At 36.4% G+C, this 16,061-nt stretch overlaps 3 protein-coding genes and 1 long non-coding RNA gene across 6 annotated transcripts; 1 reads left to right on the forward strand and 3 right to left on the reverse strand.

Annotated features, from left to right (window-relative positions):
- Positions 1–229: 229 nt before the first annotated feature.
- AT2G08315 lies at positions 230–690 on the forward strand. Its single transcript, NR_140318.1, has one exon. It is a non-coding gene; the product is annotated as an other RNA (long non-coding RNA).
- A 207-nt stretch (positions 691–897) lies between these two features.
- GLR2.9 (glutamate receptor 2.9) lies at positions 898–4,750 on the reverse strand (the record flags this gene model as incomplete). 2 transcript variants are annotated; one of them, NM_001336200.1, is made up of 5 exons in its annotated part: positions 898–1,461; positions 1,548–1,951; positions 2,108–2,420; positions 2,552–3,837; positions 4,463–4,750. In NM_001336200.1, the coding sequence occupies 5 exons, from the start codon at positions 4,722–4,724 to the stop codon at positions 898–900; spliced, it is 2,829 nt and encodes a 942-aa protein (NP_001325277.1). The 2 variants fall into 2 exon arrangements, with proteins under 2 accessions (NP_001325277.1, NP_180474.1); NM_128467.1 differs by having other exon boundaries at positions 4,463–4,718.
- A 1,850-nt stretch (positions 4,751–6,600) lies between these two features.
- Positions 6,601–10,430, reverse strand: GLR2.8 (glutamate receptor 2.8; the record flags this gene model as incomplete). 2 transcript variants are annotated; one of them, NM_001336201.1, is made up of 5 exons in its annotated part: positions 6,601–7,246; positions 7,351–7,745; positions 7,925–8,237; positions 8,393–9,702; positions 10,094–10,430. In NM_001336201.1, 5 exons carry the CDS (start codon positions 10,359–10,361, stop codon positions 6,686–6,688), a joined length of 2,847 nt encoding a protein of 948 aa, NP_001324459.1. The 2 variants fall into 2 exon arrangements, with proteins under 2 accessions (NP_001324459.1, NP_180475.2); NM_128468.2 differs by having other exon boundaries at positions 6,686–7,246; positions 10,094–10,358.
- A 621-nt stretch (positions 10,431–11,051) lies between these two features.
- On the reverse strand, positions 11,052–15,753 carry GLR2.7 (glutamate receptor 2.7). Its single transcript, NM_128469.4, has 5 exons — positions 15,417–15,753; positions 13,086–14,398; positions 12,666–12,972; positions 11,951–12,345; positions 11,052–11,845 (listed from the first exon to the last, which is right to left on the reverse strand). The coding sequence occupies exons 1-5, from the start codon at positions 15,697–15,699 to the stop codon at positions 11,285–11,287; spliced, it is 2,859 nt and encodes a 952-aa protein (NP_180476.3). The 5' UTR covers positions 15,700–15,753; the 3' UTR covers positions 11,052–11,284.
- Between the last annotated feature and the right edge of the window lie 308 nt (positions 15,754–16,061).

Raw genomic sequence — 16,061 nt, forward strand, 5'->3', positions numbered from 1 at the left:
AACATGATGATTAAGAAAACGATTAAATAATTAATAGTTTCTATAACGAATGGATTAAAAAGAATATTTGACGATCTTTTACCTTTATAAAATGCAAGGTTTTAAATAAAATTTACTCTGGTCACCAAAAACCTTATTTTCTAAACTATTTTTGAAAACTTCATCATATCTTGGACCTTGGTAAATTAAATACTTTAAACTAACGTTATCTTTAGTCAATGAATCACTTAAAATTGACGTATATGGTCGTTCGTTGTGGTGAAAGGGCTGCGTAGTGGATAAGTTGGAGAAGGATCTTTAAAATATAAATCAAATGACATTTGAAGATTAAAATAAAAATAACTTAGTCCGTGACATCCCTAGAAATCCACGTACGCATATACGAACCTCAGATCACTGCAAAATGCAGTAGCCGCTTCGCTGGAACTCCTCAGTTATTCACACTTCAACGTTTCCTCTTCCTTAAGAAACTTCCCTTCGTTTTTTAAAAGTCTTAATATTATTCGTATAATCATCTATTCATCTTTGGTCGGTGATCGCATAATGATGAAATTTTCTTAAGTTATCGTCGTCAGTCTTTTTTCTTTTTCTGTTTCTTTTTGGGTTTGATATTAAGTCTTATGTATATTGTTATAAGAATATAAATGTTCTTACTTTTATTTGTAGACATCTCTGTTCTGATGTTACTTGCTTCACAAACTTTAATTAATAGAAGTGCGTTTGATGTATCTTCTTTCAAATATTGAGTAGGCAAGCACTGAAAGATGAATTCTATATAAATCTATAATAACAATTTAATAAATAAAATCGTATTAATTTTCATGGAAGAATCTATAATTTTTTTTTGGTAAATAATCATCTATAACTTCTTAATGTAGTTTTGTAAAACATCTATCTCTATTGTTCAACTCGACATTCAATATCAGATTCTCCATCTTCATGATGTATTATCGGTTGCGTAGTGAAGCGTTCTTCGCTCGGGCTAAATGACACTCTTCTTAGCTCAAACTCTCTGTTTTGTGATGGGCTTTGTGGCCATGGTGTGATTTGCACAGTTGAAGGGCTCGGAGTCTTGTGAGTCATAGGTGAACTTATATTATGAATGGCACTGTTCTTGAAAGTATGCGAATTCATGTCTTTCTCATCGAAGATTTTGAACAAGAACTTTAGCTTTCTCCACAAGGAATCCTCGGAATCATCACCTAGAGTGTGCCTATGTTCGTACAAGAAAAGAGCCACGAAGACGAGTAATGAAAAAGATATAGCAGTGCCTGCTATTAGAAATAGACCCAAGAAGCTACTGAGGTTGAGACGGTTGGACGAAAGAGCGGTCATTGGATCAGGACAATCATTCTTTTTCGGGAACCATCTGTCCTCGATTTGTTGCGTTACATTGTTTTGTGTCAGATTCAAGATAGCCCTTGAGAATTCTCCCGTCAAAGGTGAATTCTTCGGGAATGCCTACACATTGATCATGGAAACAAAACATGTGTTATTTGTCCCCTTATTTTGTAAAAATACATAGAAAGGAAACAGAAGGTACTTACAAAGCCAAAACCACCAGTCTTAAATGTAGGTTCAACCATGACATATTTAGAGCAGGATTGAGAAAGGATAGCCTTAAGGTAAGCAACTTCGTCGAAAGCTGCTGCGATACCTTTTGATTTCCCCTTGGACAAAAGGTCGTCGGCATCTTTGGCAGAATCAAAAGGCTTTAGCTGATCTTCATGAAATCCTAGCCCTAATAGAATATCTTTAACGAAAGCACCACCTTGGTACCCTACACAATCCCTATTTTTGATGAGATCGTTTACATTTGTGACCGTCGGTTGCAAACTTTGTACCGTGAGGAAAGAGGTGAGACTCGCTGTGTAGCTCTGAGTGAGAACAAGCACTACAAAACACCAGACAACCACCACAAACCTTGCTAAATTGCTCACTACATTCTCACCTATATACACATGCACAAGTTTTCACTTTATCATTACAATCATAAAATAAGTTGAGATATCTAAAAAATATTGACAATGTAATTATGTTTGGAGATAAAAGCTACAAAACGTAAATATTTATCATTATTAGATTCTTGATTGGTGTAAGAACTTACGGTGGGCAAAAACCATGGTGGAGAAGGAGAACCATAAACTAGTGCCGATCTGGTACTGAGGCGGTCCACGGAAGTCGGTGTTGACTCTGTGTTCGAATAGCCACACAACAAAACCAATGAAGACGAAGAAACAACCGGTGGTGACCCATAGCTCTAAGCTCCAAGGTTCGAGGAACACCCATGTGTCCTTATTCTCATTATCTCTCACCGGCACCATCATAGACACTCCTGACTCTGTGAACGGTAACGTGAAGTCAGCGTACAAAGATCTGTTCGCTGTGATGGTTATATCTCCAACAACTGCATCCCATGTCTGCTTCATATATTAGTATAATGTGTTATAAATCTAACATCTAAAAGACATAAAATTAGGGAAATGGTTTACAATATGATTTTGTGAATGTTTAGAATTTTTTGTTTGTAAGTAGAAAAAAAGAAACTAACCTTGTCATATACTTGGTAGACCAAATTGTTGTAGTTATTTGGAGACTCAAAACTGACGTACTCAGGAATGACTAAATATGGCAATTCCTTAAGAGCAGCTTCAAAGATTTCTATGGCATAACCGGTTGGGGTCTTTTTGTTAGTGATCGGATTTATGGTTACCTTAACAAAATCAAAGAAGCCTTTCTTCATTGGAACGCCCACTCTAAGCTTCTTCCCTGGAATCTCCCATCCTTTTGGAACAATTTTTGACTTCCCTGGCCATATCACTGGCCCCAACGTTTTTTTGTTTGAACTTGTTGCATCCATGAGTCCATCTCTTGGTGTCCAAAATCCAATAATCCTCTCTTCATTTCCGACAAAATTTATGATCTCAAACTTTGGTGACTGGAGCTGCCCGTCTATGAGTTTAAACTCTCCTGCCAAACCATTGAATCTTACCTCCGAGAAAGCCTTTTGAAGACTTGGACCATAGAGAGAGACCCCTACGTTCCCCAAATCTGTCCTATTTTTTGACAAGGTGCTCCCATTATCATACCATAAGCTCTTTGTGTTGGCTTTCTCCACAGCCTTAGCCAATGCAGTAATTGAATCATATGCCCATAATGCAAAAACGTTTAGATCATCTCTCATCGATGGATTCTCCTTCTCAAATGTTCTTTTCCATCTCAAACGGAAATCTCCGAGCTCTTTCGATTTGGGGACATGGCTCCTCACACCTAACACGCCCTCTATAGTATTTAAGCTACGACCATTGTTTATATGTCTCATCATATGCGTCATTCCATTGGTCATTAACCATACATACCCTTCCTCCATCATCCCGATATCCCTAGCTATCTGAAAAACCCGTAAAGCGAGACTTGATTCCATGTGGACAACAAATACTCTCGCTTGCCTCTCCATGAGCTTACGAAGTTCTTTCTGAATCTCATCATCGATAGCCTCCGGAGGGATCACACTTCTCTTGACTTCCACGTCTTGTAAAGCGTCAAACAAGAAAGGCATGAATCCTTCACCAAACTCGTTGTCCACATAAATTGCGACGACCCTTCTCCACCTAAAGAATTTGAAAATGGACGCAATGGCCCTGACCTGGGATGAGTCGTCGATAGTGGCTCTGACGAAGTAAGGGCTTTTGATGGATGTCAAAAGAGGGCTTGTTGCAGAGAATGTGATGGTCGGTACTTGAGTTTTGTTGGCCAGTTTGATCATAAAATCTGCTTGCATAGAGTTTATTGGTCCGATGATGGCGCTCACTTGCTCGGTTTTGATTAGGTCCAAGGCTGCTTGCACCACAAGCAACATAAAGAAAAGAAGAAAGGTTAAATATCCTCTGTTTTTGGATATAATATCTTCCATTTTCAATGGAAGAGTTACAACTTATAAGGCTAAGCCATGTTTGTCGAGTCCAAAAGAGCTCTAGTTGCAAAGTAATAAGACAATATTAATTTACATAAATAGTTAAAATTGTAGAGGTATCATAAGACATGTCACCAATAGTTTTCGACTATTCATCTAATATATTAAGACTCATGAGTTAAATATAATTAACGAGACTAATAGTAATCAGGATTTCTGCGACCATACAACCGTCACCATGAATTTCTAGAAGAGAAAAAAATTGGACTTCTCTATCAAGAGATTGCTCTTACCATAGACATTAGACCACATAAGAATACACTTGGTTTTTGAAGTATAGTCTAAAAGATAAATCGTCACCAAGACTCTTAGCATATACCCCCATATGATACTTTGATTTTTAATACTGATCTAAAATATTGGTCACATTCAATAAAATAGTAATTAGCTAAACCATGTCTATACGTAATATGTTTCATTCAACCGCAACTAATAAGTAATAAATCAAAATGACGGGAAGCTGAAGCAAGACATAGAGAAGTAACGAACCTGCAGCTGAAGCCTGAACAGTATCTTCCATGGAATCTCTAACGTGAAGCGTAAGTCTTGTGAGGTAATTTGGATGATCCGCGTAGAAATCGGACACGGCCATCTTTATAGAAGTGAGGCAGATCTTGGAAAATGTTGTATTGAGATCAAGAACTACTCCTACTTTGATTTCACTTGTTTGGTTTTGTCCTAAACCAACCCCCATCAACAAAAAACCGCAAACAAAGTAACTCAAAAAGGTGTTATTAGTTTTCATCATCATAATCGCCCCAAAACTGAGGAGACTTTATGTGATTCTTTAACTTACTTTTTTCCTGTTATATATATACAGTGGAAGGATCGGTTTGAAAGATACTTATAATCAATGAAAGACTTTGAAATACTATGCCAAAAATTGGTTTCTCAACGAAAGAGACATATCGATTTTTTTTTAAAAAAAAGTGTGTTGACTAGAAATTAATAAAACTGGTTTGAAAGAGTCAAATGAGGCTTTTGCAGATGAATTCTCTTTGAAAAGCAAACTACAAAATACCCATAACTTATTAAATAACCAAATCGTCTATTTTATAAAATATAAGGATCGCAATTCTTTCTTTTTTTTACTTTTAGTATTGTAATTGACATATTATAATATCATAATTGAAATAATTAAGAGTTAATTGTGCAAAATAAGATTCTTAACCCTTTTTGAGATCTATTTTTGAGGATAGCCTTTCTGAAGAAAAAAACTAATGTTTTATACATCCATCCCATGCTAATGCACGAGATAAATACTATTGTAAGCTTTTCTTATATAAAAAGAATATATACATTTTATCCAGATTTAATGGTAAATTTAAATATTATAATTTTTTAATAATTGTTTTGGCCAACTTTAAGAATTTTCAAATGTGTTTTGCAATAGGAATTACAATAATCGAAATAGGTTAGAGGTAATATTTGGAAATATATGTGTTTTAAAGAGAATAAGAATAAGCAAAAATGTGTTTGGGAAATGTAATAGGATTAAATTAAAAAAAATGGTTGAGAATAATTATATGCTTGCACACAAAAACACTAAAAATAGCTTATATATGTAGATATGTCCATACAATTAACGCAAAAAAATGCAATGAACCGTTTTTAAAGAATTCTTAGAAATAAAATGTATCAAAAATTGTCGTACTACTATAAAATAAATAAATGTTTTATAGAAGAGTGTATCTTGTAGATATGTGTACTTTGGTGGAATTAGCATACAGAAATTAAAAAATATAGGGTAAGTGAAGTGAGTTTCCCTCCAAGATTTTTAATTTTATTTTTTACGAGCAGTCGGAAATTAACGGAATTTTCTTAGTTTGGATTTATTCAGATTTAGTTTGTTCAACTATGCCATACACAATATGATTGTCCGTTGTAGAACAACATTCTCTTACGCATGTTCGAGAATAGGTCAAGAAGACGTATAATATGGGCAAATCGAAAACAAATATTCGTCAACATTATTTTTTCCAAAACAATGAAAATACATTAATCCTAAATTACAGTACATGATTTTGGATATAACTGAAGAATCTACATTTACGTGGGTGATGACGACATAAACAATTTTTTATGGTTGATATACAATAGTCTAATTTCTTAAAATTCTGTTGTGTTGAAGAATTGATTAAATTGAAATGCATTTGGTCCGATTTAAGTCATTAAAGGGTAACTGGAGGACGTTGAGTTGTTTAGCTTGGGTTATAAAGCTAAAAAAGTCTCCAATTCGAAGAGAGGGTTTCGCTAAAGGACAACCACTTCGTGAAAGGCAGTGATTGCTTTTACATAACTATGTGTACCTTTATCTTTCTTCCTCTGTTACGCTTCTTCTTGCTTGAGATTGTGATATTGTAGAGCTATGAGCATTTGCAAATAATGATATAGTAAATTATTGGATCTTTTGGCCGAGATGTAAGAATCACGCATGGTGGATGGATCATGAATGACCAGAGCCCTCTTTCACGACCCTGGTTGGGAATGGATGCGAATAGTTATCCTCGTTTATTTGGAACTAGGAACTTTCCTTAAAGTCACTTGCCACTATGTACATATGAAGTTTTTAGAGTTGCTATATTTTTGCAATGCAATCCTATTAATATAAACTTTGTTATAAATAAAAGAATAATAGCTTTGTTAGGAATATATGCAGCGAACTTAGCTTATCCTATCTATAACTTGTTATGGAATCTTCTAAACTTATCTCTATTGTTCAACAACACATTCAATATCAGATTCTTCATCTTCAAAATGTATAGTTTGCGTAGTTAACCGTTCTTCATTCGGGGTAAATGACACTCTTCTTAGTTCAAACGCCCTGTCTTGTGATGGGCTATGTGGCCGTGGTGCGATTTGCAAAGTTGAAGGGCTCGGAATGTACTGAGTCATAGGTGAACTCACATGATGAACAGCGCTGCTCTTGAAAGTATGCGACTTTATGTCTTTCTCATCGAAGTTTCTGAATAAAGACGTTAGCTTACGCCATATCGAATCTTCGGAATCATCACATAGTGTATGCCTATTTTCGTACAAGAAAAGAAACACGAAGATGAGTAGTGCCAAGAATGAAGCAATGCCTGCTATTAGAAACAGACCCCAAAAGCTACGAAGGCTTAGACGGTTCGACGAAAGAGCGGTCTTTGGATCAGGACAATCATTTTGTTTCATGAACCATTTGTTCTCGATGTGTTGCATTTCATCTCCTTGAGTCACATTTAAGATAGCCTTTGAGACATCTCCTGTCAAAGGTGAATTCCTGGGGAATGCCTACACATTGATCAAGGAAACAAGCAATGAATACTCGAACTGTCTTTTTTTTTTTTTCCTAGTTTGAAATTTTCATATATAAGGGAAAAAAAAAAGAAACTTACAAAGCCAAAACCAGCAGTCTTAAATGTAGGCTCAACAATGGCATATTTGGAGCAGTATTGAGAAAGGATAGCCCTAAGGTAAGCAACTTCGTCGAAAGCTGCTGATATACTACCATTGGACAAAAGCGCGTGACATTCTTCGGAAGACCCAAAAGGCTTGAGCTTAGAAACATTAAATCCCTCTTTTATTAGAAAATCTTTAACAAAAGCCCCGTGTTGATAGCCTACATAGTCCCCATTTTTTATGAGATCTTTCACATTTATGGCCGCTGGTTGAAAACGTTGCACCGTCAAGAAAGAGGTGAGATTTGCTGTGTAGCTCTGAGTGAGCACAAGCACCACAAAGCACCATACAACCACCACAAACCTTGCTAAGTTGCTCACTACCTTCTCACCTATATGCACACACACAAATTACTTCATCATTAGGATCTTGATTCTTGTTAATAAAAAAATTATCACATTGAAAATAAGTTGACATTTAATATATAAACAATGTAACAATAGTCTCATTTTACATAATATAGTTTTCAAAAGAAAGTTAACATTTATCATTATTGGTGTAAGAACTTACGGTGGGCAAAAACCATGGTGGAGAAAGAGAACCAAAAACTAGTGCCGATCTGGTGGTGAGGCGGTCCACGGAAGTCGGTGTTGACTCTATGTTCGAACAACCACACAACAAAACCAATGAGGACGAAGAAACAAGCAGTGGTGACCCATAAGTCTAAGCCCCAAGGTTTGAGGAACACCCATGTGTTCTTATTCTCGTTGTCTCTCACCGGCACCATCATAGACACTCCTGACTCTGTGTATGGTAAGGTAAAGTCAGCATACAAAGATCTGTACGCTGTGATGGTTACATCTCCAACAACTGCATCCAAAGTCTGTTTCATTTTTAATAATTTGTTAGAGATCTAATATATTATAAAAAGACATAATCTATTATATCTAAGACTAGTTCAGTCTACTCATTGCTAACTGCTTTTACATAGAATTGCTTGCACTTTTAGATTTTATTTAAGAAAAACAAGAAACTAACCCCGTTATCGACTTTATAGACCAAGTCATCGTAGTCATCATCCGGAGACTCGAAACGGTAGTATTGTGGAATGACTGAATATGGTAACTTCTTAAGAGCAGCTTCAAAGATGTCTATGGCGTAACCCTTTGGAGTTGTTATGTTAGTGATAGGATCCGTGATTACCTCCACAAAGTTGAAGAAGCCTTTCTTTACTGGAACACCCACTTTAATCTTCTTACCATTAGTTGGAATCTCCCATCCTTTAGGAACAATAGTAGACTTCCCTGGCCATATCAATGGCCCAAACCTCTCCCCTGTAAATGACGTTGTTTTGTTTGAATTTACATTCACAAGTCCATTGCTCGGTGTCCAAAATCCGACAATTCTCTCTTCATTTCCGACAAAATTTATGATCTCAAACTTTGGTGACTCGAGCTGCCTGTCTATGAGATTAAACCTTCCTGCCAGACCATTGAATCTTATTTCCGAGAGAGCCTCTAGAAGACTTGGACCATAGCGAGAGACGTGTAGCGTCCCCAAATCTGTCATGTTATTTGACGAGCCACTCGCATTATTATACGGAAAGCTGCTTATGTTGGTTTTCTCCACGGCCATGGCCAATGCAGTGGTTGAATCATACGCCCATAATCCAAAAATGCTAAGATCATCCCTCAGCCATGGATTCTCCTTCTTGAAATTTCTTTTCCATCTCAAACGGAAATCTTCGAGCCCTTTCGATTTGGGGACATGGCTCCTCACACCTAACACGCCATCTATAGTATTTAAGCTACGACCATGATGGATATGTCTCATCATATGAGTCATTCCATTGGTCATTAACCATACATACCCTTCCTCCATCATCCCAATCTCTGTAGCTTTCTCAAAAATCCGTGAAGCAAGACGTGATGCCATGTGGACAACGAAAACCCTAGTCTGCCTCGTCATGAGCTTATAAAGTTCTTTTAGAATCTGGTCATCGTTAGCCTCCGAGGGGATCACACTTCTATCAACTTGCACGTCTTGTAAAGCGTCAAACAAGTAAGGCATGATTCCTTCACCTAACTCGTTGTCCACATAAATGGCGACGACACTTCTCCATCCAAAGGATTCAAATATGGCTGCAATGGCTTTGACCTGGTATGAGTCATCGATAGTGCCTCGGACGAAGTAATCGCTTTTGATGGATGTTAAAAGAGGGCTTGTTGCTGAGAATGAGATGGTCGGTACTTGAGTTTTGTTGGCCAGTTTGATCATAAACTTTGCCTGCATAGAGTCTATTGGTCCGATGATGGCACTCACTTGCTCGTTCTGGATTAGGTCCAAGGCTGCTTGCACCACAAGCAAACCAAAGAAAAAAAACATGTTAGTATTTCACTAAATGTAACAGCAGTAGTTTAATATTTGATGATAATTAATGAGACAATAATAATTTGCACAAGAATTCAAATCTTCATTGTATAGGTATCACATGACATGTTACCAATAGTCATTGACTAGTTATTATTCTAATATACTATAATAACTCATGAATTAAATATTTTAAAGAGGCTACTAGGAATAGTAGTAAGACTTTCTAGAAAATAAAGAAAATGAAGAGATTGCTCTTACCAAAGACGATCCTACGTAATATATTTCATCCGACTGCAACTAATAATTAATAAATCCAAATGATCCCTTACAAGTAGCGGAGAAGCAAAAGACATAAAAGTAACAAACCTGCAGCTGAAGCCTGCACAGTGTCTTTCATGGAATCTCTAACGTGAAGCGCAAGTCTTGTGCGGTAATTAGGATGGTCTTTATAGAAATCAGACAACGCCAGGTTAATAGAAGTGAGACAGATCTTCGAAAATGTTGTATTGAGATCAAGAACTACTCCTACTTTGATTTCACTTATTTGGTTTTGTCCTAAACCAACCTCGAGCAACAAAAACAAACAAACAAAGTAGCTCAGAAAGGTGTTATTGTTTTTTTTAGGGTTCATCATTATCCAAAGATAAGGAGACAGACAAGTTATGTGGTTCTCTAAAACTTCCCTTTTTCTGTTATAAATACAGAGGAAATAAATAGGTTTGAAAAGGTCTTGGAAGACTTTACAATGCTATAACAAAATTGGTACTCATCAAGAAAAGAGTGATAAAATAATAAAGATTAGTGTTGACTAGAAAAAAATAAAAAATGGTTTGATTTAGTCATGAGACATTGCCGAAGATGTTTCTCGGCAAAGCAAGGCTACAAAATTTCTATTATACGAGTTATATAACTACCTTAATCATTGAGGTACATGGTTCGTGATGATTCAAGTTAAAATTTGTACTTCAGTTGGAAAGATTGCCTAACAATTCCGTTATGAAGGCTAACTCTGTCTTGAAACTTCACAATGTGTTTTTCTTTCTTTTAAGTGCAAGAGTAATTTAAAAAAATATATTATTTTATCATATTATTAGTGCAAGGATATTTGTATTAAAACAAATTTCGTTTGTTCAACGCGTTTTTGGGTATGCCATATTTCACATCAAACACAATGTATTGGCTGTTGGAGGACCACATTTTCTTACACGTCTCGGAGACATGAAGACGTATAATGTGGGCAGATCCAAAACAAATGTTAGTTTTGTCAACATTTGGTTTTTCCAAAACAATGAGATCGAGAAAGACATCCATGTCAAAAGATTAATAGTTTTTTGTGTTATTTTGCAGATTATAAAATTTTGCGTTATTTTCATAATCTCCCTAATTTTTATATAACTCAAAAAGGAAGAAGATTAGAATCCAAATTCAGAAATCTAACTATGACATTGAGTTTGAAAACAAACATAGGAATACAAGTGTTGAGAAAAGAAAGTACTCCTAAAAGAAAGCATTAACCACACTGGCTAACTTGTTATGCACTTTAGCAACTTCTCTCTATCATTCACCTTCACATTGAATTATAGCAGATTCCTCATCTTCAACTTGTTCTGATTGCGTAGTGAAAAGTTCACCGCTCGAGATGGAAGACACTCTTCTTAGCTCTAATTCCCTATACTGTTCCGGACTTCGCGGCAATGGAGTGCTCTGATCGGTCAAAGGGCTTGAACTTCCTTGAGTAATAGGTGAACTCACATTATGAACGGCATTCTCCTTGAACATATGCGACTTTATGTCTTTCTCATCAAAGTTTCTAACCAAAAATTTTAGCTTTCCACGGAAAGAATTTTCGGAGTCATCAAAGAGCGTGTGCTTGTGTTCGTACAAGAAGTTGGCCACGAAGATGAGAAGTGCCAAGAATGAAGCTATGCCTGCTATAAGAAACAGACCCCAGAAGCTACTCAGGCTGAGATGGTTGGAGGACAGAGAAGTGTTTAGATCTGGACAATTATTTGGTTTCTTAAACCATTTATTCTCAATATGTTGCATTTCTTCGCCTTGTGTCACATTCAAGATCGCCCTTGAGACATCATCCGTCAAAGGTGATTTTTTGGGGAATACCTACACAACGATCATGGAAGAAGAAAATCAAAGCAATGAAAATACCTATATCATCAATATACGTACTTCTTTGGCTGTATCTAGTGTAAGGGTAAAAGAACTTACAAAGCCAAAACCAGCAGTCTTAAAGGATGGTTCAACCATAGTATATTTGGAGGAATTCTGAGAAAGGATAACTTTAATGTAGGCCACTTCGTCAAAAGATGCTGTGATTGTCCCATTGGAAAAAAGCTCGTCACATTCTACGGCAGAACCAAAAGGTTTGAGCTGTGATTCATCAAATCCTTGACTTTTCAAAAGTTCACGCACGAAAGTGCCCCGTTGGTACCCAATATTTTTGTTAAATTTTATGAGATCTTTCCAATTTGTAACCGTTGGTTGCAACAGTTTTACTGTGAAGAAAGATGTGAGATTCGCTGTATAGCTCTGAATCAGCACAAGCACCACGAAGCACCACACCAACACCACAAACCTCGCTAAATTACTCACCACCTTCTCACCTATACACGCAAACAAGTTGTAAGTATATCATTATTATCTTGTTTCTTATTTTGGAACATCTTATTGATAATAATTTGAGATACAATATCTACTATATAAAAACCGTATTTAGAGTTCTTTCATCATCTGCCAATTTTTGTAACATAAAGTCGGAAATCTTGCCGGTTAAAAGTTTCTATAGTGACCAAGGTTGAACTTTAATGATGATCATAGAAGATGGGACTCGTTTCCTAGCGGTATCCCACAAAGAAGAATAAACTAAGACTCGAACAAATACCACTAGGCTATTCCGACTTAGTTCTTGATTGATGTTACTTACGGTGGGCAAAGTTCATAGTGGAGAAAGCGAACCAAAAACTGGTGCCTATTTGGTGGTGAGGCGGTCCGCGAAAGTCGGTGTTGACTCTATGTTCTAAAATCCACACGATAAACCCAATGAATACGAAAAAGCAAGCAGTGGTGACCCATAGGTCTAAGCTCCAAGGTCTGAGGAACACCCATGTGTTCTTGTTGTCCTTGAGGGGTACCATCATAGACACTCCAGACTCTGTGTACGGTAGCGTGAAATCGACATACAATGACCTGTTTGCTACTATGGTTACATCTCCCACAACTGCGTCATAGGCCTGACCCGAATGTTAATGATATGTTAGAAATCACATATAAAGAAAAAAGACATGATCCACGGTGAAAGTTAAAGTAAAAGTAAAAGAACCATAGTAGAAATAGACGAACTAACCCCGGTGTATACTTGGTATACCATTTCATCATAGTTCTCATCTGGAGACAAGAAAGCAATATATTTAGGAATGACGGAGTAAGGCAACTTCTTAAGAACAGCTTCGAATATCTCAATACAGTAACCCGTTGGGGTCATTGCGTTACTGATCGGATCTATCTTTGCATCCACAAATTCTAAGAAGCCTTTCTTCACTGGAATGCCCACTCTAAGCATCTTTCCGTTTGTTGGAATCTGCCAACCTTTCGGAACATCTTTCGACTTACCGGGCCATATCACCGGCCCCAACCTCTCCCCTAAAACCGACGTAGTGTTTTTTGACTTTGCATTAACAATTCCATTGCTTGGTCTCCATAATCCAATAATTCTCTCTTCACTTCCAATAATATTGATGACGTCAAACACTGATGATTCTAGCTGCCCGTTAATGAGCTCAAACTCTCCGGCTAAACCATTGAATCTTACATTCGAAAGAGCCTTAAGAAGACTTGGACCGTAGCGAGAGACCCCTAATGTCCCCAAATTTGTCTTATTATTTCCTGAAGCGATCGGATGATCATACCGCAAGCTCTTTATATTGGTTTTCTCCACGGCCATTGCTAAGGCAGTGATCGAATCATATGCCCTTAACGCAAAAATGTTCATCTCTTCATCATTCCCCTTCTTAGGAAACATTTTTTCCCATCTCAATCTGAAATTTTTGAGCTTCTTCGATTTGGGGATATGGCTCCTTACACCCAAAACCCCTTGCATATTCTCCAAGCTGCTACCGCGTTCATTAGATTTCAACAAATTCATCACTCCATCTGTCAATAACCATACATATCCTTCCTCCATCATACCAATCTCTCTAGCTTTCTGAAAAAAACGAAAACCGAGAGTTGGTGGCATGTGGACAACGAATACCCTCGTCTGCATCGTCATTAGCTTATAAAGCTCCTTGAGAATTTGATCATCATTAGCCTCCTGAGGGATCAAACATCTATTGACTACAAAAGCTTGCACGTCTTGTAAAGCGTCAGTCAATAATGGCAATATTCCTTCTCCGAATTCGTTGTCCACATAAATGGCAACTACATTTCTCCACCCGAAGGATTTGACAATGGCCGCAATGGCTTTGACCTGGGATGAGTCATCGAGAGTGGCTCGGACAAAGTAAGGGCTGTTGATGGATGTCAGAAGAGGGCATGTTGCAGAGAATGTGATGGTCGGTACTTGTGATTTATCGGCGAGTCTTATCATGAACTCAGCTTGCATAGAGGTTCTTGGCCCGATGATGGCGCTCACTTGCTCGTTCTTGATTAGGTCCAAGGCTGCTTGCACCACAAGCAAACAAATAGAATAAGAAAATTATAGAGGTTAAATTTATCACTAAATAGTAAATTAAAATTTATCAGATTTTTGGGAACTAATGAGTGAATTAAAATTATCATACAAATAATGTTTACGCATGAGTTAAAATGAAAATATCAAATGTGTCTTACTCTATATTTAGCACTTTATTATGGTTTATTATTTTATAAAAATATTGCAAAATTTAATTTGAAAAGATGCTACTTTGTAACCTATTTTCCGTCCAAAATCATTAATCACACTATCAACGTAATGTTAAAAGTTAATTGTATTTTACTACCACATCCATATGCTACGGAAAGTCATATCTTATTTTTTCTATTTTAGTTTTAAACTTTTAATAAACAATAATATATCAAATTATCGAATTAAACTATTCAGGAAATCAATAATTGATTAATCTTTTAGTGTGAGACCCTCATTTCACCACCCACTGTTAGAGTCCGTTCGCCACTTGACATATAACCCAGTAGCACCAAAATCCTTATCCGTCATACATAAATGTCAAACAACCAAACAAAAAAAGTGACAAGAATTGCTTCAAATTAGTAGAAAACAAATTTCTACCAAACCATAGATTTGTAGCAAATTTGGGGAAAATAATAATTACCATGTTCATCATTAATTATTTAGTTTGTTTTAAAATAAATAGTTAGGAATTGATTACCGGCATAAATTCATAGCTACTGAAACGTTTTATTTTGTTAAATTAGATATTGTAGTTGCTTGTCTGAACCCAATAAGGTTGATAATAGCTATGCATATATGGCTACTATATATGGAAATAGCCTAAATTTTGAAGCCATGGAAAAGATTGGTCAGACTAAAAGAAAATAGTAGCCCTTAGATATTAAATCATGTCTGGCCAAACGCTGTATTATATTCGTAATTAAGTAGAGCGTACATGTTTCATCCAACAATCAACATAAACTGATAATAAATCCAAATAAAGATGCAAGAGACAGAGAAGGAACGAACCTGCAGATGAGGCCTGGACAACATCTTCCATGGAATCTCTAATGTGAATCGCAAGTCTCGTGGTGTAATCAGAATGATATTTGTAGAAATCGGACAACGATATGTTAATGGAAGTGAGGCAGAGCTTGGAAAATGAAGTATGGAGATCAAGCACTACTCCTACTTTGATTTCAGTTGTTTGGTTTTGTCCTAAACAACCCTCCATCAACACAAAACCACAAACGAACAGGACAAAGTAATACATAAAGGTATTATTAGTTTTTCTAGGGTTCATCACTTTCATCCAGATTGAGGAACTTTATGTCATTCTTTAACTTCCTCTTCTTTTTTATTGTTCTATTGCATATATACACACACACACATACATATATATATATACATATATAGAGATAAAATAAAATATGAAAACAAGAATGTAAAAGAAAACAAACGAAGTTAAGGTTTGAAAGTGACAGAAAAAAATTGTATGGACGATAATATGAGCTCGCTTTTTGTCATTATTCTCTACCATTGTCACTCCTTTTTTTTAGGCTACATACGTTTACTTTGAAAAATCTCCAACTTCAGTCTTCTTACTTGTTTGACGGAAGATTAATATTTTTCTTCCAGCTAGCAAGACCGTTTCATACACATAAAAGGTCATAA

The sequence above is a fragment of the Arabidopsis thaliana genome, chromosome 2 (genome assembly GCF_000001735.4).
Source record: "Arabidopsis thaliana chromosome 2, partial sequence".
Taxonomy (NCBI): Eukaryota; Viridiplantae; Streptophyta; class Magnoliopsida; order Brassicales; family Brassicaceae; genus Arabidopsis; species Arabidopsis thaliana.

What these genes read in the sequence shown, in the direction of transcription:
- GLR2.7 (NM_128469.4), bottom strand. Translation starts at nt 15,699, where the DNA reads ATGAAAGTGATGAACCCTAGAAAAACTAATAATACCTTTATGTATTAC. An exon ending in TGTCCAGGCCTCATCTGCAG is followed by an intron (nt 14,399 to 15,416) that starts GTTCGTTCCTTC and finishes TGGTGCAAGCAG; the next exon opens with CCTTGGACCTAATCAAGAAC. An exon ending in TATACCAAGTATACACCGGG is followed by an intron (nt 12,973 to 13,085) that starts GTTAGTTCGTCT and finishes CATTCGGGTCAG; the next exon opens with GCCTATGACGCAGTTGTGGG.